This window comes from Rhipicephalus sanguineus, chromosome 5 (genome assembly GCF_013339695.2).
Source record: "Rhipicephalus sanguineus isolate Rsan-2018 chromosome 5, BIME_Rsan_1.4, whole genome shotgun sequence".
Classification (NCBI taxonomy): domain Eukaryota; kingdom Metazoa; phylum Arthropoda; class Arachnida; order Ixodida; family Ixodidae; genus Rhipicephalus; species Rhipicephalus sanguineus.
In genome coordinates this window covers 187,305,585-187,333,262 of record NC_051180.1, presented here as the reverse complement: position 1 = coordinate 187,333,262, position 27,678 = coordinate 187,305,585, and the positions used below count along the sequence as shown (strand labels likewise).

Genomic DNA, 27,678 nt, shown 5'->3' with positions numbered 1-27,678 from the left:
CACTGTTTTGGAGGAAGGGCTTCTATCCTAGAGGTAAATTCCTCCTCAGTGATGGCTTTGTTTTTAGCTGACATTGCTTTCGGTTGATTTTTCAATGCAGTCGTGCTATACTTCAAATGCTTGTTTTTTTGCCTCTGAAGCTTCAGGTGCTGGGCAAGGGCTCCTTTCTTAGGCACATGAGCTTTTTGGCATGACTTTCTGGTCAACAGTAGCTTTCGATGCGACTTGCACTCTGGGCAAATAAGTCCTGTACACGAAAAAAACACAATTGTTTAAATACCCGAACAATAAATACATGCGGCGCTTGTAGATCAAAGCACTTGAACACACTTAGCATCGGACAAGACCTTCCCGGAGCACTTGGCACTGAAGACGTAGATTCTGTTGATGTATGTTGCTGCTTGCTGCTTCACCGTCAAAACCGGCAACATTTGCCTGAATTCGTTGTCCAATATTGCTCCCTTGCAAACACACATTGCCATGGCATCATCCAGTACAGCTGCAGCATCGCCAACGGAGGCGATTGTTTTTTCTGAGCACAGAATGCCTTGACAATAAATGGCAGCACAAACTTCGTCCCCTAACGGTTTTTTTGAAAATGACAGCTCGCTCATGACAAATACCGTATTTACTCGCATAATTTGCGCACTTTTTTTTCACGAATTTGGAGCTCCGAAAAGGGGGTGCGCAAATTAAGCGGAGATTTCGCGAGTACATCTGAAATAACGCACAATATATAGTCTTAACACGTACGATATAATACATTAAAGAAGAAAATAAATTATAGCGCAAACGAAGGGTTTTTAACAGAATTAGCACGTACTTTAACCAGCCAGATTCGGTCATGCACGGTCTAGTCAGAATCACTGGTTGAGAAGTCCGACTTAGAATCATCGCCGCGGCCGCTGTCACCGCCCTCCCAAAGCGCGTCGTCCTTGGTTCCATCGAGTACGTTGAGGCGTCTTCTTGAAGTTCTTCGCGACAATGCTGGGAGTAACGAGGAGCCACGGCACGGCGATACCGGTGGGCCTAAGCTCTCGCACATATTTGAAACAGGAAACTTTCCGTGCTTCGGTCCTCGGAACGGTCTCCTTCCCGGTCTTGTATTAAAAAGCGTACTCTTCCGCGGCACGGTTCCCGTTTCCTTAGGCAAATTCTATAACAGTGAGCTTGAATTTTGCCGAATAGTTATTGTAGCCCAGCGCTAGAGAACAGTGAAAACGCAACTGGTTGATCGCGAAACCTAAACTTCCGAAATCAACGAAGGCTGCGTCGCAGCGCGGACGCAGAGGAGGAGGGTCAGCGAGGGGAAATGTTGGCGCGACTGGCCCTCGCACGCCTCCGATGCAGAAAGTAGTCCGTGCCGTGTCGCGTGCATGCATTCTCACGGCGGGAGAACGCCCGAACAGTTCCGACAACCCGTGAACAGGTTTGGGTGTTCGGGTACGGTTCGTACGGTCTCAGCGGTTTCCGGAGAATAGAATGAAGTAATCAGAAGAAGGGACTTCGCACTCGCGGCCTGTCTTGTGTATGACTGCGCTCGCCTGCTCGGTGAGGGCCGCGGGGCGCGGTTGTCCAATGTTTCCCCGTGAGCGCGCGCCGGCGAGCTGGCTCGAGCGGGGCGGGGAGCGCAAAATATGCGAGTAAATATTTTTTTTTAGCAAAGCTGGCTAAATATTAGGGGTGCGCAAATTATGCGAGGGCGCAAATTATGCGGGTAAATGCGGTAACAAGCCTTCCTTGCTTCTTCAACGAAGACGTCGCGAAAATCAAGCCGACACTGTCATCTTAAACTTTCTTAAACTGCGCGAGAAGACGAGAACACAAGTAAAGAAACATTCAGAACACCACGAGCGCAGACTGCCAACTGTTTATTTTCTGGAAAGCAAGGGACAGATATTTAAAGCAGGAACCTGTACACGTGACCAATCTTTTCAATCTCTCCTGTGCCGACAAATTTACTATCATTGCTGAATAAGAGCGTAGCCCAAGATAGCGGCCAAACGCACATCGGAAAAAACGTGGCCCCAATCTCGCTGCACTTTGCGCATGTGAAAAAAACAATAATATGAAAATGCATGTGAAAAGCAAAACAAGCAAACAAAAAGGCGGTTGTGACATAACAGATAACCTGAACAAAGGAGAAAGAGAAACGACAATGACGTCACAACGCTTGATGAAAACAAAGGATTTAACGCTCAACAAATGTATAAGTAAAACCATCCGAACACCTAAAAGTATGGCACAATGAGATACAACAAATAACAGGAGTAAAGGTGGGGGCGACAAAATTAAAAGCACTCAAGTGAAACACTAAGACCCATCCGCACATCTGGCGCTCACCCTAGTTTTGCATGAAAAACCACCAAACCAACAACGGAGAAACCCCTAACAAGCGGCTTTTTACAGGGCACTCTCCAGAAAAGCTTCTTCTAGCGATAATGAAAGAGACGGCGTGCTAATACATTTTTCTCCAGCTTTAATGATGTGATATGCTTCAACAATCTCCCGTTCAGTCTGGTCCCTCGATTTAAACAGGAACTTGGTGTTTTCAAGAAAAGGTCTGCCTGAAGTGTTTAGTCCACCCTCATCTTTTCCCGTACATCTGTTACAATGTTGCGCCAAAGTACCCCCTGCATTGTTGGTTACATGCCAATGGTGTTCCCTCGCCCTATTGTTAAAACACCTTCCCGTCTGCCCAATATACAAGCTGCCACAAGTCAGTGGAATGAAGTAAACCACCCCCCAAATGCATTCAGTGTAATTCGTTCTGTGTCTTGTTGTACACTGAGGCTTACTGTTACTCTTTCCTGTTACCATGGGGCATACACTACTAAGTTTACATGGAGCTGAGAAGACGACCTTTACACCGTACCGGCTTGCCACCTTTTCAACGTTATGAGATACTCGATGGATGTAAGGCATGACCTGCAGTTTATCTTTCTGAACATTCTCTTTTGTTGGCCTCTTACCTTTCAGTTTTTGTAGGAGACTTTCGCAAGCACCTGCAATTAAGCTATGAGGGTAGCCAGCCAAAAGGAATCGCCCAACTTGCTGATTGAAGCCCAATTCCACTTTGTGCGCGCAGGATTTATCAAGCGCGGACTTATATTAAAGTTAAGTGCAAAGTTTAAGTGCAAATCGAATCAAATATTCTTGTAATATTTCTCGAATATTTTTCTGATACTTCGATGTGAAATTACAGCAAAAAAGTTGCTGGGGATTCCTAAGCATATTCTTATGATACAGGACCATGAAAGCGTTTCTTTTGGCTAGGTTGGTGCCGCCCTGGAAGGGTGCTGCGAAGTGGCGTTCCCTAGTTCTCTTATAAAGAATGAGGCAATGAAGAGGCCAAATTGTGTTTATTTACATGATTTGGTACAACCAAAGTGGTGTCGACAACTCTTTACACGTGAAAGGAAAAGACGCTATTTCCTCAATTTCCTCAACCTTTTCTCCTCCAACTTCGGTGGAGGCTCAACTGATGTGGCAGACAAGGGCGCTCCTTTCAAGTCTGGAGTTATTCATCTGCTGCGTGGATTTGCCTCTCCTACTCAGTGGCTGCGGATGGTTTCTACAGCAGTTATTGGCTCCAGTGTCAGTTCTGGTGGGAGAGGTAACATGTTTTCGGCACATGGCTTTTGCGGGCACTTGACAAGTGCACGCTTTCGCAAACCTCCTGGCCAAGTAATGATTTCGCGTTAAAATTTAGTGCAAAACATGGCCAAAAAGAAAACAATTCCTTTTGCATGGTAAAAAAGGCGAAAGCTCGCGTCACGAAGCCGCAAAACTTTTCAATTTGCGGAAGAGGTAGCAAACACGATATCTGTAGCAAGTGTGATAACGACGACGCTTTTCCCGACAGGAAACTTACTTTAAAGTGCACTTGATGAGGACGCGATCGGCAAGGCTCCGCAGCCGGCAAGCGGCCGCGGAGCCTTGCCGCCGCCGGTGCAAGGGCTACTCCGTCGCCTAGGCAACCACTATCCTTCCCCACTCGGCGAGCCCGCACAACGCTGCCGCGGTCTTTTTCCTCCCTCCGCCCCTCGTTTGTTCACTGTGCGTGCCCTCGCCCTTCGTAACGACCTCGTCGCTCCCTCCCCAGCGGCGTACCTCCTTTGAGAACCGCACTCGCTACCGCGTTTGTCAGAAATATTTTCTCGCAACAGCATTATAAACGGTATTTCATCTTGGGGGACTGCACAATAAGTGGTATGCGTATACATGCGGTTCTATGGGAGGGTAAACGGGAGTCGAAAAAGACCGCATTATAACCGGTCCTGCACTATATGCGGTTACATTATAAGTGGTCTGCACTGTAAATGTTTATCTCGGAGGCTGATTTCGCGGCACCAGGACATCAATCGGAAAGCACGTTTCGCAAAATGAGTCAATGGAGTACAAAACCGAAACCACATTCGCGGCATTAGCAACAGCTGACCGTCAGTGGCAGATGTAGTGACATCACCATCACAAAATGGCGACGGAGCACATTCTTAACGTGGAGGGAAAAAACAAGCTAGGAGGGAGCATCACGAGACAAGTCCAGCTGTAAAAAAATAAAACAAGAGCATGCTGGGAATAGTGACCAGATTATGGAGCATGAGGTGGGAGCGGCGTCGGAAGAGGTTGGCTTGTGGACGCTAGGCACGCGCACTCGTTAATTTTTGTTTTTTTCCCAGGAGCCCAGCAAAAAAATTTGAAGGACGCTCGAGCTTTACCTTCAAGAGTAGAATGCGATAGCGTAATCGGGCCCCGTGCACATCGCCTTCTCAATTGATAGCCTGGCTTCGGTTGTCGGCGCGTGCCTCAATCATGCCATACGGAAACGAACGACTGTGCACGTAACATTGACCATTTCGAACTATCCTAGAATGCCTACTGCAAGTACAGTTGTTGAGGGCCCACTACGCCATAATTCTTCCTTTTGCGAATCAGCGAAGGGACTACTATGCATCTGTAAGGCAACATGCGAGCCTACGCAGCTGCTCACTTCGTTGATGCTTTTGCAGCTGATTATAATTAAGTATGTCTGAGCGCTTTGTAATGGGTGGGCTTTTAAAACACCCGCTCGTTGCGCAATTCATATGTTTTGACACCTGGTGCAATTCTACGCTTCGGCCATAAAATATTACATGCGTTGAGAATACTTGTTCCACTACATGTTTTTTCCGAAGAAGTTTCAAGCAATAGCTTGGCTCTGTGGTAGAACACCTGCTTGCCACGCAGACAGCCTGGGTTCGATTCTCACTCGAACCTGAGATGTTTATTATTTAAAGGTGCATTGTGCTTGCCTTTTTTTTCTTCTGATCGTCAACATAGCGGCATGCCATAGTTTTGAAAGATCTTGTAACACTACGCGCAGATGGAATTTGGTTTGCGCACATCATTTAGAAGCGTTGTAATTTGATTTCAAGCGAATGAAACCGTTATATCTATTTCCCGGAAGTTTGAATACTTTGAATAGTAAAATTCCGGTGTGAATTGAATCAGATAGCAAACACTATTCGAAAAATACAGTCGCCGACCAATAAATCGGACACCGATAATTCAAACATGCTCGGTAATTCGGACTGCGAGAGACAGCTGCGATTCGGACAGCTGCGAGATCTACATTCGATAATCCGGACCCTGTCCGAGACTGTCGCGCACACCGAATCTCCTCCGGCACCCGTACCATGGCCTCAGAGATCAAAATGAAAGCTAATTGGTGATCTATGAGGCTTTATTTCAATCGCTACTTTATGCTTCAGAGATTTGTGAATGGAAATGCCGATCTTGGAGGCACTGGTCAACTGTGGGAAATCGTATCGACATTGCGAACATCCTACATTCTGGTTCCTGTATGCCCGTGCTACGCTGCTATCGCCGCCATCCTGTCGAATGCGTCTGCGGTAAAGCATTTTGCGCACGCGTTCATTTTTATCTTGAGACTTGCTTTATTTTACGCTCTGCTGTCTCAAAAGATCTGAGTTAAATGGCGCCAACGGTGCCCTCACAGCCAGCGCCGAAGGCCGCGCCGACGACAATGAAACGCGGCAGATGCAGTCAACTGCCGATTTTTCGGACGCCCGATTTTCCGGACATGCTCGAAAATTCAGACGCTTTCGCGGTACCGTCACCAGCCCCATAGACGTCAGTGGTCAAGAACGGCGGAAATCTCGGACGCTAAAACTCTTCGGCGTCCGATTTTTCGGACTTTCTGCCCAAATTGCAGGTCCAAAAGGCAATAATTGAAGCTCCCGCCTCTGCCGCGTCTATCATCTCGTAGGTTCGAACCAGAAGTTTCGCGAGTCGACCTGTTTGCGACAGTAGCAGAGGCCGAAAGTCAGCTTTGCGGCAATGCTAAGTGTTATGGGTTGAAGCAGACCAGAAATTCAAAGGGGCGCTGTCACGGCGCCGTGCGGCGATGTCTTTACGGATAAGCAGCGGAAATGCACGGAGGCGTGATGGCGGCAGGTGGCAAACGCGCCAGTACTGCTCAATCGCTGACAAGCCTTACGATAAGCATCTTCAGTCAACTGCTCGATAGTGCATGTGGCCTGGTGCAGTTGCATGCGTAGTGCAAGCATTTAATACGGGAGAACTCAAACGCGCCGCACCGCCATTCATGCTGCCTCTTTGTGCGACCCCTAAGTGCACCGCACAGACGTGTTGCCTTCACGAACGAAACCAGCTCTCATCGTACAGCATTCACATCGCACTGGCGGAGATACAGGCGGACTTCGTCGCACGTAAGCGGAAGTGCGGGCAGCAACGCATTGACAACTTTTTTCGGCCACCGGGACCCTGAAGTGTCAATAAAAGCATTTTTTTTCTGACGCATTCGTTTTTTCGGACATTCGATAGTTCGGACTTATTTACGTTCCCCGTGGAGTCCGAATTATCGGTCGTCGACTGTATTCGAAAGTTCAAATATTCACACACCTTTAGAAGAAACCCTATGCAAGCGTTATTTCAGAACAATGCCCACTGTGATTGCAGTGTTGGCTATCCACTTGCATATCGATGTATAAACATTACGTATGTACACCTACAAACATGTATGTCATACGACATACGTAGTGACGGACATACAAACATTACGTATGTCCGTCAAGCATTGTTCAAATACACTTACAACAGCTACTTACAATATGCACATCATCGCAACGCACTGTCAGTGATGGAAGTGCTCCAAACTGCTCCAAACTAATTTTTGTTAGGAACTGCTCCGAACCTGCTCCAAAATGGTGCTGGGAAACTGAAAACAATGAACTTTAACCACGTGACCATCCAGCGAGCCTAAACGAAATCAAAAACAAGCTGTATACTATCATCCTAGTATGATAGTGTGCTGGTTGTATACTAGCTGCATAGTATCATATTGACAATGCCACAAGTACTCTGTCACAATATATATCTGATTTAGCTTTATGTTTGTACCTGACAAGTCTGTCAGATTAGTTTGATATCATACTGATTACTAACTGCTGCTGTGACAACTGTCATGTGTGGCTGTTTGCATTTATCGCTTTATCAGATAAGCCTCATTTATGCCACAAGAACTGCCATTCGAAGTGTATAGCTCATTCCGCTTTTTTTTTTTTTTAATTTCAATGCAGGCTATTTTGGTGAAATCTGAAAATAATAGATTGCTTTGATCTTGTACCGATTGTAAACTGCTGCTGTGAATGTGGTTACTTTTACAATTTGGTGCTCAAATTTATTGCTTTTATATCACTTATGCCGCAAACGCTGGTATTTTAACTATACATATAGCTCATCTTACTTAGTATTCAATGACCATCCATCTGCGTAATTATTTGTTCCTTCCAATTTGCAGTGATTATTGTATGTGCAATGTTTAATACCAAATATTGATATTTATGGAACGCATTAATGGTGCTTTATACTCCAGGAGTGGTTTAGAATATTTTGCCATCTGCTCCGAAAACACAAATAGCTGCTCCAAATGAGCATTTTTTCTGCTCCAGAATCTGCTCCAAAAAGTGAAATGTCGCTTCCATCACTGCACTGTGCACTTCGTGGCGATAAAGCAAATATCTCTGCTCGTAACATAGAGTGCCGACGTTACGTCAGACCATCAACAACCCTTTACACGCAAGTGTACTCGGCGTGCCTGGTAAGCCCATGATGAAACGATATCTTTATTTCTCTCTTCACAATATACAGAAAGAGAGCAAACGTGAGGGCAAAAGCCACATGCAGCGGCTTGACAAAACCCCATTATTCCCCACATGGCTGTGTGGCAAGAAAACAGCATACCCTTGACAATTGTACAGAAATACATAAAACATTGGAACACATTCTTAGTTTTGCAAATGTGCCGAGTACAAATACATGCAATAAAGATAATTCCGAAATGAGAACCACATATACAAAACAGAGAACAGTCTGAGTGGATTTCTGAACATTTGTTACTAGCATTTCGTGATACGCACACTACTCAATTTCTGATATGCACAAGTGTTGAAGATTGGGCGAGTTGGTTCGTCGTACTTGAAGTGGTATAGCGCATTACGGGGAAGAAACGGCCGAGCAGACCGACACAAGAGGACAGAGCGCTAACTTCCAACTGAGCTTTATTGTCCAAATGCATCAAATATGTAGACTTGCGCAAGCATACAAAAAACACCCTAACGCAACGCCAAGATTAGACACACCATAGCACCGTCACACGCCACAGATTCATAGACGATTTCCCTGATTGCACACAACTACTAAATTTTCACGAAGATGTCAATCCACCTCCTAATGTTTGGCTAAAAGCAAAAATCCGGCATAGGCTGCGACTCGCTGACTGCGTCGCATGAAATTGATTCCCGCAATGTGTGGGATCTGCCGGAATTTTGTACTAGCAATGCAGTTGCACATGTGTAACATCAAGCAATTAGCGATTAAGGATTAGCATTTAACTCAGATGCCCATTGTATAAAACATTTATTTTTTGGTGATCATTACTGCCACCCTTGTCTTTGTCACGATTGGTCAGTAATGCATAAATTTCCTCTATCGTCAAAATGTGGACGATGTCATGGCGCTCAAAAATGTTCGCATTAGCCCACCGCATCACCAATTTATATAAACGTGATCAAACTATAAATGTCTGCCATGTTTAATGACCTAACTTGGGCATTGTATATCGCAATTCCACATCACCAATTTATATAAACTTGATTCAACTACAAATGTCTACTATGTTTAATGACCTAACTTGGGCATTGTATATCGCAATTGTTTTTTCAGATATAAATATTCAGATTAAATTTTAAGTGCTTTGTACATGAGACAGCTGGGCCACTCCTGTGGCTTGGTGGTTACGGTGCTTTGCTGTCGACCCAAAAGATGTGTGTTCGATCCCAACTACAGTGATCTCATTTTGATGGAGGCAAAATAATGGAGGCCCACGAACTGTGCGACGTCAGTGCACATTAAAGAACCCTAGGTGGTTGAAATTATCTAACGCCCTGCACTGCGGCATCTCATTGCTTGAGTCACTTTCAGCAGTTAAACCACGAGACAGCCAGCTATGTCTTTGCGTACATTGCCCTGTAACTATTTTGCAAAAGTTTCACAGGCATAAGCCGAAGATACAGTCGAACCCGGGTATATCGAACTCGCCAAAAAACGTTTATTAGTTCGATGTATGGCATAATTTGATGTAGGCCCGCTATAGGATTTTGACACAAAGGCACATAACAATAAGAAAAGTACTTTATTAATATGGTGGCTTACTTGCGTGCCCTACTTTGGAACAAAATAGTCCCGGATTTTCTTCTGTGTCAATGACTTCGCTGCCTGCGACAGCACGCACGCCTCCACGTTGTCCAATGAGTCGGAGCAGCTGAGGCCGCAACCTTCCACATTCACGCAATAGCGCTGGACCAACGCAAGTGCACTAATCACTTTGGAGGATGTAGGCAATGGGCCATCGTCAATTTCCTTATTGCTGTCGCTTTGGCTCGTGGTCGACACGACGTCTGCAACGTAGTCCTCATCTTGTAGCTCACCCATGATGGCGACATCATCGTCCGCACTGACGAACTCGTCGAATGTCGATCTGTCGATAGCTCCCGGGAACTCTGCCAGCTCGCTCCAAACTTCGGCGGAAACACCTGCGGTGTCTTCAGTGCTGTCATCGGAATTTCGGGTGTCATCACCTGGCATGCGGAAGCCGGCATGCCTAAAGCAGTTCTGGATTGTCTCCTTCGTGACATCTGCCCACGATCTACTCAACATAGAAAGAGCTCCGAGCAAGTCAATCTTAAGCTCCCTGCCGACACGAAGGTTCTGCAGCAGCCTCTCCACCAGGCGCTTCCGATAGCCAGCTTTCAGTGCGCGTATAACTCCTTGATCCAGTGGTTGCAGTACAGACGTAGCGTTTGGGGGCAAAAAACGCAGCTCGATGTTGCTGAAGGTCGTACTGCAGTGATGCGATGAACAATTGTCCACGAGCAGGCACACCTTGCGATTTTCGCCTACCAAATCATCATTCCACGACGATAGCCACCTGCCGAAAAGCTCCCCGGTCATCCACACTTTTGAGTTTGCTCGGTAGGTAACTGGAAGCGACAGCGCATTTCGAAAACACCACGGTGCCATGCTTTTCCCGATAACCAGAGGTCGAAGCTTTTTCGATCCGTCTAAATTAGCTGCCAACAGCACCGACACACGAGCTTTGTTTGCCTTGCCGCCGCAAGTCTTGTCGCCACGACACGCAAGTGTCTTGTTTGGCAACATTTGCCAAAATAGAGCGGTTTCATCCGCATTGAAGATATCTTGGGCTTGATATCTTGCTGCGATATCTCGCCAGTTTTGCTCGAGCCATTTGTCTACGCTGTCCAGGTCCGCCGCTCTGCTTTCACCTGTAACAGCTTTGCCAACGATGTCGTGCCGTTCTTTGAACCGTTGGAACCAGCCTGAACCGCCTTGGAAATCGTTCCTGCCAAGCAGGAAAGCAAGGTCCTTGGCTTTCTGCTCGATCATAGGGCCGGACACCGGGATGTTTCGCGACCGAACATCCACAAACCATTTGTAAACGGCCGCTTCAACATCTTCGTACACAGCAGTGCGCACACGTCGGGCGCCACGGGCACCTGGCCTTTTGTCCGACTTGGCCCTGATGTCTGCCTTGTTCTTCAGGATTCGCAAGTTTCGTCGCCTATAGGGGGCGCATAGGGTGAGTCAATATGGCACCCACAGAGAGTATCGGGGTCGCTTAACACATGTGCGACATGCACCTCAGTGTTTTCTTTGGCTCTGTGCAAGACGATGGCTTTACCTTTTTAGCGGTCGCTGTCGCTAAGAGATATTATGCGCCACCTAGACGCTTCAGAAACGCGGATATGATGCCTCACTGAAGGCGAAGAGGTCCTGAATATCAAACACATCATTTGTTGTGGCGTGAAGGCCTGCAGCGCATCGTACGTCTGTCGTCGTGCAAGGATTCTGCCTGCAGACATCTCATGTCCGTCAGAAGCCCCACGAGGTGGAATTCACATATGGCAGACAGTGGCGTAGCCAAGGGGGGCGGGGGGGGGGGGGGGGGGCACACCGGGCCCTTGCCCCCCCCCCCCCCCCCCCACGAAATTTTTTTTGCCATGGCCTACGGAGCTCAAAATGACACTTGATCACATTTGCCTGCCCACCCCCAACTTCAGATCAAGAAGGTGCACGCCCCCCCCCCCCCCCTCCAACGAAAAAGTTTCTGGCTACGCCCCTGATGGCAGGGAAGGTTTCTAGCTCGTCTTTCATCTTTTTCTTCGCGCTAATTGTGCCGGTCCTCAAGACGTGCCTTTCGTGCACTTTCGTTCGGCGACACAAAGTAATCTTACTGTTCTTCAGTGCTCTCTACTTGTCTGCCGCAGTAGTGTGGCGGTCACGGTGCTCGGCTGCTGACCCAAACGTCACGTGTTCGATCCCGGTCGCGGCGGTTGCGTTGCGATAGAGGTGGGATGCGAAAAGCCCGTGTATACCGTGCGATGTCATTGCACATTAACGAACGCCTGCGCTCCACTACAGAGTGCCTCATGATCATAACGTGGTTTGACACGTAAAACCACAAATACCAAGACTCCGAGCGCGTATTTCACGAACTGTTGCGTCTTTCTAGAGCATATGACATTGCCTAAGCTACTCGTTCCCGCTGCGCTGACCGCAACTGGGCAGCTTGAGCTCGTCCAAGTGATGACATACGGGGTGCGGCCCAAGATGTAAGCACATGCGTTTCTGACGAGGCGAGATGTTGCGGCGACCACAAACTGCGGCCGGACGCAAGTAAAACCTGAACAAATGTTACACAAAAGCCACGCCACTGTTAGTGCCACTGACACACGCTGTCGCAAGCTCTGTTTTGTTTTGTTTTTTTAATCAACGCCTCAATTCTCTTCAGAAAAATAAACGAAGGCATGCACATAAGTCATGTATTCTCATTTTCTTGCCTATGTTGCTCCAGAAGAAGTCAATGCTGACACTTTCATTGACGGCGTGAACGACTTGCCGATTTTCAACTTGACGATCCATTCCTTTTTCTTCGCTGCATCTCTTGGGAAGGAGTGGAGGCTGACTCTTATCGATGCTCTATTAGTACACTGCGGCACGCAGCACGTGCGATTGTTTTTGTATTCCTTGAATTTGGCCAATTCTAGCCGCGATAACAACAACTCGAAGAAAAAAAAAAAATCGCACCCCAGGAGCGCCGCCTCGCCAGTGACCCCGCTGCCTGGCGTTACTCCGATACTCTTTGAAAAAACTGCGCCGGTGGCCGCGGGGCGGCGTGACAATCTATGGAACTTGCGAATAGTACTCAAGGTGCTCCTTGGAATTTTGTACGTGGTGGCGACGTCGGACTTCTTTTCACCGCGCTCGACCCGATTTATGATTTCGAGTTTCGCGGCGAACGGCAAATTCTGCCTCTTTGCACAAGCCATGACGACAGCGCGCCAATAAAGTTCACAGAGCACCAACAGGCAACAGCACCAGCACGGACCACACTGAATGAGGACTCGAGGAAAACAGGCAGCAGCAGGCACACAAGCATAAAGAAAGAAAAAATGGCGCTCACTTCTACCGCCTCCGCGCCTCGGAGAAAGCACGACAGCCTCTGATTGGTTGTAAGCGCTGCGAGTGGGCCAGGATCATTTCTTGCAGGGGGGTGTTCGCCCGTGCACAACCGGGTCTAAACCACTTTTTCTAGGGTGGCGCTGGCAGTTTTCCCCGCCACCGCGAGGGAAAGCCAACTTGCTGGGGCACTTTTGAGGCACATGGAGTTTGATATATCGGTTGTCGTTGCTATTTTCGTTCGATGTAACAGTAACTTTTGCTATATATTCTCAATGTAAATTTACCGCGTTTAGAAATTGTTCGATATACGGGATAATTTGATATAAACGGGTTCGATATAGTCGGGCTATAACAATTCCAAGGGAAATCATACGTAGTGACAAGTTCTTACCAATGTCTCCACAGAAGTATCCTGTGTCTGGCTGACATCTTCACATGCCATGAAATACCGTGGAAGCACCCACCCCACTTCGCTGAAAATGCATTAATCTAGATATGGGCGCTTGTCCAGTCGAGGCAGCAAAAATGAAGACGGCCAACAAAAAGCTTTGAGACAGCGCTACGGTGGCTACGGAAAGCATGTTTGTTTTAAATGTATAAACAACGGGATGCACCAACGCCTGCTCATCATCACTGAAAGGGGCCCTGCAACACTTTTCGAGCATTCTCAAAAAGCGCTGCCGATCGGTAGTCGAGGCTCCCGAGAACACGCGAGCCAAATATTATAGCGATGCGCACGGCCTGGAATTTACAATAAATTCTCAAAGTCAGCTGAAAATCGCTCCCTCTTCTCTCGACAAATGATGTATTAGTCCGCAAAATATGACGCGATTGTCGGCAGTTTCACCATTGGCTGATGTTATAATCACGATAACACCCTCATTATTACTTTCGTTGTTAATTTTGAGTTCAATAAGTAGATAATATGTATGTTTTATATTCTGTTATCGCGTTAAAAACACCGAACAAACATTAATATTAGCACCGTTAGCACTTCCGGTCTCACCGACAGCTCGTCTGCTCGTAGTTGCATGGTTCCGTTTTCTTCGCCATGCGCAGTGCCGAAAACGTGAATATTTCTGTGCTTTTGACCATCGCCGGTTGCCGTTGAGAGTGGCGGCCGTTCGAGTGTTGCCTCATCAGCTGGGAACTGCATCATCGGCACGTTCTCACGACCGACCGAGGCAGGGGCGCAGCATGTCTCCGATAACAATGCTGGCGTCCGGTAATGGCGGCGCTTCGGGGTCGTCTGCCAGTGCCGTCTTACGAGGCGGTGTATCGGAGTATGGGCCGAAACCGATCTCAGCTGTCATTCGTTCCAAACGAGCGCGCAGGTTTGCTTCCATGGTTGGCAGAGCGATGAAAACACTACGGCGTTCGAGGTGCACACCCAACATTACCAAACCGACGCGCAGTTTTCAAGCACGCGCGATACACAGTGCGATCGGCTCATTTGACGAAAACGACGTAAGCCGACCGGAAGTGGCGGCACAGACCACGTGGTTGCGCCCAGACGTCAGAGAGAAAAAAATGAAGAAAACAATTCCGCCGGCGCTCTTGGGCGGAGCCTCGCTCCTCTGCGATCCCTCCCTCGACTCGCTGCCTAGCTTTCCGCGCGCTTGCGGCGTAGAGTGGAGGGTGAAAGCTGCGGAACGTGATTTCTCTAATTTGGTAACACCACTTAGACTTGACGGATTTGAAAAATTTTTGCGGCATATGACTCGTGAAGAGTCATACATCAATAATGAGAATTCCAATATAACTCAGAAAGGTGTTGCAGGGCCCCTTGAACACTAAGCAGTGAGCAAGTGCCCGTTCTTGCTGCTGTCCAGTGCAACACTGTCCTACACACACTGCCGTCAACATGACACTGGCTAGCGGATTGCCTGAGAAGTGTGGGAACACTGGCTTGCTTTATCAACAAACACTTGGGACCGCTTTTGGTTTTTTTTTCAATGACTGTTCATTGTCACTCTGCATGATCTCCACCCCTATTGGCCTTTCCCTTTCTACTACAAGTTATTGAATATTTCCGTCATCCCCTCCAGCAGTCTTGCAACGACCGCAGGGGGCTGAATATTTCGGCTGACACACACTGGAGGGGTGGACACTTAACATATAATTTTCAGAATTCTGAAGCTTTGGATATGTTAATACTGGGTGGTTTTGCATTACTCTAGGGTAATTGAAGATTGGGAAATGCTCCAGGGCTAACAGGCAAATGCGGCCGGATCAGCTAGGCCCAAATCTCTCGGGCCCTGGCTGGGTACGGCCCATACTTAGAAACGCTTGGCCGGGTCAGAGCACAGTGCTTTTGGGCCCGAACCAGGCACAAAATTGACCGACAGCATTTTCGGATTATGTTGAGAAAACATTGCAAGGCCACTTTTAAGAACCTTCTGTCTACTTGGCGTGTTATGCTCATGGACCTCAAACATAATATTGTTTTGGTTATGGTCTCTGACCTGCTTCATTTCTAACAATGAGTTTACCTGAATGTCACTTCCCGTGAATGGGATGCAGTCACAGGGCAGATTCCAAGGACTGACATTATATCAATTCCCCGAAGCAAAGCATGCACAATTTAAGACCTTTTACTGCACCAGCGAATGCCGGTTGTGGTCCAAGGACTGAGTCAGTTGACAACACAAAAAGATTTATATTCTCAATCGGGCTCCAAATATACACTCATGCATTAGAAAATATTCAAGAACACTGAATGTCCTTTCCTATACGCCAGGCTTGTCCACAGTCCAGTCAACAGCGGAAAATGTTTTGGCTCAGAGATACTTCTTTCTGAAACATGACACACGTTGGATCACATTGACTGTAGAGTTAACCAGGAATTCTTCTTTCGCAGTTGACCGGTTACATGTCTTCTCTCGGCACCACTGTCCCGAAAGACTGGCTGAGTTCTTCACTGCTCAACTCCTTCACACACCGATCGTCAGCTCCGTGGGCTTATATTGGTTCGCGCCCGGGTTTGAGATGCTTTGTCATGGCTCCGGGATCGGGGGTGTTTGAGAAAGGGCATGTTCTCGCATGTTCGGCACGCGTCAGCGGTGTCTGTTTTGTTAGAGACTGCATCACAACCTCTTTCTCAATTGTTCCAGCTTTTGCTTGTGCACTCGCTGTCTTCTCCAGATGGGGAGAGTGGGCACTCTCGTGTGTTGGTGGCAACTTGCAATGAGTGTTGCATGTGTGTCCCATTGAAAGTAGCAGTCGACGCCATATTTTTACACTGGCATTTGAAAGGGGTCTAAGCGCTGGTTGTGACATGTCTAATGAACTCTCCTTTGCTTTATTGAACTGGCTGAATGGGCAAGGAACTTAATGCCAAGTAAGTGTGGAGTGTTAGGTAAACTGGAAGTGCTGTGTTACACTTGTTTGGAATGCCGATTATGTGATGCAGACAGAGTGACTGTCAGTATCAGAAGCATAGCCAGAATTTTATTTCAGGGTGGGTTTTCACTTCTAAGTGTGTGCATGTATGCATATCTGATGTACGTACATACCATAAGTTTTTAAGAAATTAGGCTGATTAAGCTGTAAAGAATGTAAAACTATGGATAATAGAGGATGGAACCCCTCCTACCCTGCTATGGCAATGGTCGCTGTTAGCAGAGCACGACTATTCATTTTTACCAAATTGTCAATAGCACTACCAGTGAGTGGGGCTTGATAATTTGCATTGTACACAGTCTTAAGGCTCTGTTATACTCCGACGTACTCAGCATCTGGGCATGCAGCGGTAATGTTCTGTCACGTCAAGTTGACGATGCCATGCCAGGTGCAAGTCGGGCTTCCCGGCTGCAGTTTGAGAAGTGCATGTGGAGTAATGCAGTGTTGCCTGTCACAAATACGTGAAATGCAGACTGTTTTATGCGGAGCCTGGTGACGTCCTAGCACACCAGAAGCTGCTGGATGCATCGGTGGTCAGTAGCCACTGGACTGTATCGTGTAACGCTTAGCCAACATGATGTTTTCAAACCGCACACATCCCATGTTGAAGTATAGCGGAGCCTTTGCAGTATGTTTATCGTTTTTCACAGCTGTCAGCAATGCACAGTCTGTGCTGAATAATAAAATATTGTCATCATGAGTGCAGGCCGTGGAGGTGGAGAGCCGCCACCTGCTCTTCCTAGTGGTCCTGACTACATCAACACAGCACACAAGGCAGCTTCTTTGGAACGACCCAATGGGCGTACTCCTCTGGTGAGAATTGCTGTATGCTAATTTGGGGGTAGCAATTTTAAACAAACAAATAGAGCTGTGGGAAGCTGTTAAAAGTAGGGGTGTGCAAATATTGTCACGCAGTTGTGACGGGGAACTCGGCAGTTAAACCGGTAAAGATTGAGTTAAATATTAGGCAAACTTGTGCCCAGCAAAAGGAACACTGACAGTACAAGTCGGGTTGATAGGTATCGCCTCTTGCCTGGGAATTCGCAGATGAGTTTTTGTGCCTACCTTCTTCTCCATTGTTGTGAGCCTTTTTCAGTCGTTAGTAGTTGTTTGTGGTGTCTTGACTTCTTTCTTGTGTCCGTGTTTGCACGCCCCATCTTTTTAACATGAATACCTACCAACTAGCTCAGCTGTCTGGTATTTTAAGTACAAGCAACACTCGCAGTACATGATAGCAGTGAGTGCGGTTGTCAGTAATCTGATCTTTGGTGAAACGCATCAGCCTTTATACATGTACCATTGTATGGTGTAGCATTATCTTAGGTGTTTACGCTAGTTCCATAATGTATGCAACTTTTCGTGTTGTGTAGAATCACCAAGAACATACCAATAAATCTTAATTGTGGCTGCACTGAGCAACAACACGGGCAGCAGTTTTTGTGAGTGATGCCTGGTCACATTAAAATTAAGAAACAAGTGCACTAGGCATTATAAAAATTTTAATTTCAGAGCTAATTCTAGTAACAGTGATGTGACTGACCAAAGCCATTTTGGCACAGCTTTTGGAGCAGCTAAAAGCTCACTTTGTAGCAGCAGTACAACCTTTTAGAGCAGTCACCAGTCGTACTTTTTGGAATGCAAATATTTGTTTAAAGGGGCCCTGCAACACTTTTTCAGCATGGTCAGAAAACGCTGCCGATCGATAGTCGAGGCTTCCGAGAACACGCGAGCCAAACATTATAGCGCAACATGTGGCCTGCTATTTACAATAAATTCTCAAAGTCGGCTAAAAATCGCTTCCTCTTCTCTCAACAAGTGATGCTTACGGCATCACTGACAGAAGTTCCACACCATTGGCTGATTTGAACATGGCGCGCACGGTAGTTACTGCGGCCGCTACGAGAGGCCGTCACTTGCCCGCACGCGCGCGATCGCACTGAAAGTACGTTGTGCAATCGAAGAAAAAAAGTGCTCAAGGTCGCGAGGTGACGTACCTTGTTCCCCCATGCCTCCCCTCCCTGTTTAGCTTCCAGCGCTTTCGTCAGGACGACAGAAGAGAAAAAGCAATTACAGCATGTGACAAATCTTTGTAACTCTGCTCGTACTGGACGGATTCTAAACATTTTTTCTGCGGTTGATTCGTGAGGAAATAAGCTTCTTTAATGTTAATGAAGCCATTCCATGGCTACTTGGAGAAGTATTGTAGGGCCTCTTTAAGCTGCTGCAGTTGTACCGTGTCAAACGAAAATGATGTATGCACTCATGCATGCATGTTTGCTTAGAATGCCCAAAAATATGAAGTTGTTACTGCACTTTTTTTGTGTGTGTGTGAACAGCCCTAACTTTCAATAGTCTGATGACCTTAGACCACACAGCATTCCCCTCTAAAGTGTTCTTACTCAACCGACTGAACATAAACATCAAAGTGTACCGTCATCTCCTGATCACAATATTGTGATAAGTAGGGACGGTGTCTTATTGATGCTATTAAATCTTGATGCTAAAAAAACTCAAGGACGAGATGGTATTTCTAATGCATTTTTATGACGTTATGCCGCACAGATATGCAGATTTCTTGCTGACATATTTAGGTTTTCCTTACACACATGCAATGTACCTCATGATCGGCAAAATGTGCGAATGGTGCCTGTCCATAAAAAGAAAATCAGGTAAGCTTGTACTAAGCCACGCAAGGCTTAGCGAAACTGGACGATTCTGAAGACTGATCTTGTTGCTTCTAGGTTGTTTCTAGGTTGCTTCTAGGTCGTAGCTAGGCTTCAGCTAGGTGATGCTAAGTTGTTTCTACGTTGATTCTCAGTGCAGAGAGGTTTGAGTTAAGCTGCACACAGTCTCAGACACGACACGAATGTCCAAACTCCAGAGACGAAACCTCGCGCTTAAACCAAGCGTTCGCACCTCTTGTAGATTTAAGGGCATTGGTGTAGGCCTTCTCCGAGGTCTTCTCGCAGCCGCCGTTGCCTTTCCCATTCCCTAGTATTCTCTCCTTGTACGTACTCGGGGTCTTGTATCCGAGATTGTATCGGAAGGTTTAGGTTCGGTTCCTACCTGTAGCAAGTTGATTTTTCATGCACTTCCATTTAATGTCATAATTACTGCGCTACATTTAAAACCTACAAGCAATGTCCCTTATACCTTCCTTAGCTTCATCAGGTTGGGTCTAACAAAGAAACGAGCCCTCGATCAGCCCCACTGTTTCGTTTTCTCGGCAAAGCAGTCACATGAAGGCAGGAAACTAAGATGAACTTCACATGTGGAGCAGGTGACTTTTGTTCGGTTTTGTGTCTTTGTTTTCTCATAGCAAATCGTCCACTTTGTTCTTTTCTCCATCCTCTTTCAGTGGTGTCGAACAGGGTCCAGGGAGAAGAACGGGGCATGTCCTTGTGCAACTACATCATTTTCAAACATCTGCTGAATTAGTTCTTCTATAAATGCCAATTGGTTAAAATAGGTGCTTCTTGAAAGCTTTGGGGCTGCTGGGTTGCCTTTTCGGTGTTCTTGTAAGAAAATGAAGCTGTTGATGCACACGATATCTATAGAGTGAAAAAATAGTTTTCCACGAACGTACACGTGTGCCAATGATTTGGTTAATGATGTTCTACTTTCCCATTAGTAAATGTGGAGTTGGAGCACTTTCACGACACCCATGTAGGCAATCATCCCAATAAGTTTCACCATCTCTGTATTGTGGGAGTAACTTCCTCCCAGGAGCTGTCACGTCGAGAGTAAGTCTCTCGATCCAAAATGTTCATCCAGGCATATTTGTTTCTGCTCTCACACAATGTCTTGGTAACTTCACTTGTAAAAAACAAAAATAGAAATCCACTTCTCATGAGAACCGCTACGCGTCGCTCTGCAGCGCTGCTCCAACATGCCACCTGGTTGTCACGTGGGCAGAAACTTCACACGGCCTGTTGCATTTGGCAAAATATAGTTGCCATACGTTGTCGAGGCCCTAAGCACAAAAATTAAATCACAGTCACGAAGTATGGAGCATGTTTTCTTTTTATATATACAGTGTGAAGTCCAAAAGTAAACTCACCTACGAGCGCTTGTAATTAAGTTGAGGGCATTTGTGGTGTCCATGTTTGCACGCGCTGTCTCTTTAACTAGAATGCTTACCATCTAGCTCAGCTCTCTGTTATTCCAAGTTAGCGGCACCTGAGCTGGCGCTTCTTTCTTTAAACTCAAATCAGATGATCCAGTCGAGTCATTACTGCAGCTAGGATCGGAAAAATCACCAGCAGAAGCGGCCAAAGTGCTTGCAATGGCAGCGAGATTTCCACAAGTCACAACCACCCGGGGTTCAAATTGTGCTTTTAGCGAGCAGGGAAGACACAAAATGTAAACAAACGAAACTGAAACTCAAAGAAGAAGAGTTGTCAGTGAGCATGCCAGATGGCATTTGTTTTCTGCAAGGCGCTGCTACTTCATTTTGCAGAAGAATTGAAGCCATCAGAACTCTATGTCTGATGGCCTCTGGTGCCATACTGAAAGAGTTAAAGGGATTGTCCGGTCATATTTCAAACATTATGAACTGTTGGGTGTGTTATGTGTTTGTGCATGTGCAAAGTACAACAGTGATTTTTCGAAGCCAAATGGAATAATTTTATTCAGCCTTCTTTTTCATGTGTACGAAACTCACAACAGATCTCTCGGTGAGCGGTGGCCGTTGCAGAATGACGTCGCAGGGTACCATGCATGGGACTCCTACAACTGTCTGCTCGGTGATTTGTATTATTTGAGCCTATGCCTTATTAACTAAACAACTGTTAGTAATAGCACACTCTTTGCAACAATTGCGAATTGCTCATATGACTTCGTAGGCATTTATCGCGTTTGGAGATCGACGTTTTTGGCCCCTGGTGTTTCATGACAGTCAAAAGTAAGGTGCTATGGATCCAGCAATTGCCTTTCAGCTGTGAAGAGAACATGTTTTTAGCCACTGGCACTCACTGAGCGTGATGTCCCCCTTAGCAGCACGCTAAAAAACTCGCAAAACTGTCGCCGGTCAGATGCTTGCATATATAATTTGTGACACGACAAGAGCTCACTTGCGCCTTCAAATTTATATACGTTATAGTGCACTTTACTGGGCAACTGTCACGTATCTCGGGAGCGCTTGCAACGCGGAGTGGAGTTGGGAGAGAGAAGAGAGACTCGGGAGAGACCGTGGTGGCACTGCAAACAAAACTTTATCTAACACACCATGGCACACAAAAATGAACACTCAAAATTTACAACAATATTGGTACATTAGGAAATTCCTAGGCTAGTGCGCTATCGCTGACAAAACATCGAAAAGCATTCTAGCTCTGCTTGGCTCCTCTCAGTCACTCGCGATACCCATGGAGCGTTCTTACGGTTCGCGGTGTCCGCTTACTCGGTTCGTGGTCCAAAGTCGACGCCCAGTCCCGTCGTCGCAGCTCCTGTCGACGTCTCCGGGCCATCGCCGTCGATCAGACGCCTCGCTGATCGTCTTCCTCGCCGATGCTTCCTTCCTTTCGGAGAAAACCGGTCTCTCCCAGTTAGGCCTAACTGTCGGCCTCTCCTCAGTGCCACGGGCTCTAACTGTCGACGTGGCTCTCCGGTGATTGTCGGTGGGTCGCCGTCGTCTTGCCGAGCTGTGGTAGTGCCGCAGGTGCCACGAGAACTGCGTGATGAGGCTGCCGCAAGCCCGGGACGCCTCGCTCGGTAGACCCCGAGGTCGACGGCCACCCTCCCGGGGCATGCACAACGCTGCCTCCAGAACTCAGCCCTGCTGTTCCCGTCGCGGACGCGACGCTGGCCTGCACCACCTTGCTCCTCGACGACTCCACCGAACAATGACTAACTCTGCTTCCGTGGTCTCTCACCTCGGCTCGGGTCGCGTGGCACGCGCCTTTCTCCGGCCAATGGCTTGCGTCGACGTGGCGGGGGTGCATACCATCGGGTACTTTTCCATTCCCCGCACACCATCGACGCCTTGCGCTGTCCGGCGCGCGCCCCGTGCCCCTTTACTCATGACAGCAACTTAATAAACAAGTGTAACGGGCTAGTTGGTATAGATCCATCTTCGTAAGAAGCGCAAAACTACACACAGGGACAGCAAGAAAGAAAGACACAACACAAGCGCTTGACTGCAACTAAGCGTTTATTCGGAAGCGCGACATATAAAAAGGAAAGGAAGAAGACAAACAAAAAGCCCACGTGTCATACCGGTTATTACTCATCCATTATTGCCCAACACACCATCCAAAAAACGAAGTTCCTTCTGCGTAAGCGAGATAGACGGTGCACTGACACAATCAATATCATCCCGTTTCATTTCTGCAGCTTCAACTATCAATCTCGTTAACATATCCCTGTTGCGATACAAAATGCAAGTGTTATCAAAGTATGGCACACAACCACAATTCTTGCAGTGGATAGCCAGGTGTCCATCCACGCCTTTCTGCACCTTATTATCATGTTCTTTTACTCGCTCATTGACACATCTTTCAGTTTGTCCAACGTATGCGCGTTTTGCGCTTCTTACGAAGATGGTTACGAAGATGGTTTCAGTTTGTCCAACGTATGCGCATTTTGCGCTTCTTACGAAGATGGTTACTGGGCAAGCCTACGGTTTCAACACGTCCATCAATGCAAACACCTGAGGCAGTTTAGTTGTTTTATGCGAAAGCTGTCAGTGACATCTGTGAAATCCTATGCCCATGACGGCTGTGCATTTTATTAATTGATGAGTGGTTACCTCCTTTCTTTTCCTGAGAATAACAGAGAGCGGAGCTAAAAGACAGGGCGTGCAAACAGACACAAGAAAGAAGTCAAGACACCATCGTGGCATTTTTCTGTTTGCAAAGGCAGATCATTCACGCAAAAGCGGCTGGGGATGGTAAAAAATCATGGGCGCCGCATGAGGCTTCCACCACTAGCTACGGCATCTAGGCCTAAATCCAAGCAGAGGCGTACACTCAACTCATAACACTCTTCTTCATGATGTGCCAAGCACAGCCTCGAGTGTTCCGACAGAGACCCGTTGGCACCATGAACAGCAGCAACCAGGGGTGCAACAGCTGCGCCAATTGCGCCAATTTGATAAAATTCCTTATTTTTGTGCCAGCTGCGCCAGAACTGTGAAATTTGTTGAAATTGTGCTACACTGTGCCAAAATGCCCAACCAGCCTGAAAATTTTCTCAGTTGCACTAATTTTAGTGAGAAATAGGAGCCGCGTTGGGCATCTGCAGTTCGGACATCATCATCCAATCCAATCCAGATGCACAGAAAAGATGTAGGCACGCATTATGTTGGACACCCTGAAACATTTTTTTTCCTGCTGGTTGCAATGCTGCTTTACAACATGGACATTTGAAAATTAAAGCGGAAGCTTCACGTAAAAATGTTGACAGCGTGCCACCGCTGTATTCAATGGAAACATTGGCCATTTGCCTGCCAACCAAATCGCCCTATTTGCCCGAGAGACTCGCGAATCTTGAGCAATCCTTCTGATGGTATGGCCATGACCATAAATCTCTCGATGAACAGACGACACGGCGACAGAAAAGGTAGCGGTTCTAAAATTTCCTCGCCCTGTTCTATTGCGTGCAGAATGCTTTGCAAGTCACTTTTGCCGCAGTAGACAGCGGAAAAGCATGCGGAGATTGGGAAGGGGCTACTAGTGCAAGCTGTGAGACACAGCAAGTTTTCTTTTCCTTAGTTACACATGCCTGCATGCGCTGTATAATTACAAGTGTCTGCCAAATCTGTGACTCTTCCCCCTCAAAGCAGCTTCTTTGTTAGCGTTGAATGTGAACAGGAGGTCCCTGACGCTGAAATCGCAGAAGGGAATTTTTCTCCTTCTTGCTCAACAAGTCTGCATTGCCCGAGGAATTATTCAGCCTACAGACAGACAGACCCACCTTCTGGTCATGAACTTCAGCGAGGAATATCGTCATCTCACAAGACTCACTGTCATTGCATACTTTGAGAATATTACCGACGACCCAAGTCCCTCAACATTAGCTGCCTGTGCGACCATTCTGCCAAGGCATTCATGAGCACTCTTGACGTAAACCAGGGTCTGCCTTCAGCACAACGGGAACATGTTTTGGATATAGTACTTGATTCATTTCGAGATTGTTTTGCTAAAACCTCGAAGGCTAACCAGACGCCGCTTGCCAAGCATCGTATCATCACCGAACCCACCGAGAGACCCGTTTAACAGCATGCCTTTAGGGTGTCGCAAAAAGAACAAGACGCTACACATCATCAAGTCCAGCAGATGCTCAAGGACTATGTCATCCAGCCAACAACCAGTCCCTGGGCTTCCCTTGTTGTGTTAGTAAAGAGAAAAAGTGGTACCCTGCGCTTTTACGTTGATTATCGGAAACTGAACAAAATCACGAAGAAAGACATTTACCCTCTGCCCCAAATAGACGAACCCTTGGATCGTATACAGAACGCTCGATACTTCTCTTCCATGGATATATGCAGTGGCTACTGGCAAATCGCAGTTGATGAGCGTGACCGCGAAAAGACCACTTTTATTACTCCTGAGAGCCTCTACGAGTTCAAGGTCCTTCCTTTTGGGTTATGCTCGGCGCCAGCGGAGCATAACTCGAAATTCCATAGAATGGTGGACACTGTTCTTTCTGGGCTGAAATGGCAATCATCTCTTGTCTACCTAGGCGACTTGGTGGTCTTCTCAGACACGTTTCAACAGCACGTCCAGCACCTACAGACAGTTCTTCAGGCTATTCGGGCAGCTGGACTTTCTTTGAAACCTGAGAAATGTCATTTTGCTTACGAGGAACTCCAGTTTCTTGTTCATGCTGTGAGCCATTGCCGCATTTTCCAAGCCAACAAACAAGTGCAATCTACGCCCATTTCTGGGGCTGCGTGCATAGTACAGACGCTTTGGGAAAAGTTTTTCTGATATCACTGAAACCCTCAACCAACGTTCAAAAAAAGATGTCCCATTTGTTTGGGGTCACGGTCAGTGCCGTGCCTTCAATACCGTCTGAAACAATCTCCAGGCTCCGCGTGTACTCGGTCACTTTGACAAGAATGCTGACGCAGAGTTACACACCAATCAGCGGCGTAGCCAGAAATTTTTTTCAGGGGGGGCTGGCATGTCAACATATATAGCTCGAGTCGCAATTCGCTAGCAGTTCAAAAGCATATGCTAAACAGTGGCTTGTTATAACACAAGTTCAAAAGTAAACAAAAGCTAGTGTGCGACGAGCCAAGGAGTCGACCAGTCTGCATGAGTGCTGGCGAGCATAGGCGTGCGCACAAGGGGGGGGGGGGGGCAGGGGGGGGCAGCCGCCCCCCTCTAATCACCTAAGAGGGGGGGGGGCGAAGTCTACCCCATACATTGACTTAGTAGGATGTGGGGGGGGCGCTGCGATGAACCTTTGCCCCCCCTGATGGGGAACCCTGTGCACGCACGCCTATGCTGGCGAGTCTTCTTGCGGCGGATGGGATTGCAGAGCAGTTTTTCTCGAGGGTCTAGTTTCACCACCTGTGTAGGTGGCACTCTCAGTATATATACACTGGCAATAAATGAGCAGAGATCGACCAATGTCGCATACGTCCCTGTAAATGTCCAGTAGGGGGCGTCGGCTGTTGTTGCAAGCCGATGGTTTAAGACGAATGAACCACGATTCCAGTAGTTCTCCTTTGCCCCACTTTTGTTCCCGAGCCAATATCGTCACATCGTTTGAGTCGAAGCTATGTCCTGTGCAGGGGCGTGCATGGGTGCATATGTGGCGTAACGTCTATGTCATTTTGTTAATAATTGTTTTGTTAAATTGGAGTAAACCTTTTACAATAATCAATTCACCCATATTTTAGAACATTTTTGCATTCAAAGAGATGTGTACATCCTGCACCTGCAATTTTATCATGGGAACGGAGCACTTTCTTCGTTTCAAGCCCGCGCGGCACACGGCCATTTCATCGTTTCATAGCCCTGACACAAGGGCACTCTAAAGTCCTTTACGGGAGGGGACATCTTCCGGAAAGTCCTTAATGTGCAGTGACACTGTTACAAATTGCCACTTTAGCGTCGCCAGCGCGAAGTCAGCAGGTTAGGTTGTTCCATACGCAAGCAAACACAGCGAAGAGATCAGAGACGTGTTTGGAAAACAAAACAACTTTATCTAGCGGTATCGTAGCTCAAGAAATTTCAGCAGTACAACACTTAAAGCAAACTAACATACGTATTTTTGAGCCATAAAACCCAACATAGCTAACATACGTATACAATCGATCAATCAGCTTACAAGAGGCAAGTATCATACAATTAACAAACATTAGTAGATATTAACACAGGCTGTACATCTAGGTTAACACCGGACGTTAATCGAGTTAACGGTAGCTAAAGATGTGAAAGTTCAAAAGTATCAACATATGAAGGCATACGTGCGATGAACGGAAGCATTGAGTCCCCGACGATCGGATGAGAGAAGTCACAGAGAGGTCTGGCACGACTCGATGTCGGCGGAGTTTCAACGTTGATCTTTCCGGGGGCTAGCGCTTGAAAGTTATCTCAAGCAAGTTGAGCTAACTTGAGATTGAAGTCCTGATGCCTACGTTGCAGATATTATTTACGCGTATCAACTAGACGAACGGCTAAGTTTAGGTGGCCAGCTGATACAGAGCCACACTAAAATCTTCCAGAAGGGATATTTGCTAGGGGTGTGCGAATATTCGAAAGTTTCGAATATTCGTCGAATATTACATTCGAAATATTCGTATTCGATTCGAAAATCTTGTATTCGAAAAATTCGGATATGCGATTCGATTATCATGCATAAAATAACTCGTCTTCCACATTTCTGCTGCGTTCGTATAGCTAAAAACGTTGCCGAGAGGAGCAATAAACATCATAAGTACACGGAGGCACGATATCTGCCTGCGACGAGCGCCCAAATACGTATGATTTATTGCTGGTGCATCTCCAACGTGCAGCGCTCTTGGCGATCATGTAGCCGTACATTTTCAATATTATGCGGCCGTAACGTGCCGCACTACCACTTGTTCACTAGCGGGACCACTTCTGAAGAAAGACAGTGACCCATGTGACTGGTGGCGGACTGTAGGCACCTTCAGATACCCCGGTCTGGCAAAGCTTTGCCCCATGTAGCTCCCTATACCAGCAACTTCTGTTCCAAGCGAGCGTGCCTTTTCAGTGGCAGGGGGGGGGGTGTCTC

The 27,678-nt window shown here is 47.0% G+C and overlaps 1 protein-coding gene across 1 annotated transcript in view; it reads left to right on the top strand.

Annotated features, from left to right (window-relative positions):
• LOC119394522 (tight junction protein ZO-1) overlaps window positions 1-27,678 on the top strand; it is a 521,713-nt gene that overhangs the window by 449,411 nt on the left and 44,624 nt on the right. Inside the window, exon 20 of the mRNA XM_049416099.1 lies at window positions 17,174-17,280. Coding sequence (XP_049272056.1) covers window positions 17,174-17,280 — 107 coding nt within the window. The remainder of the gene's footprint in view (window positions 1-17,173; window positions 17,281-27,678) is intronic.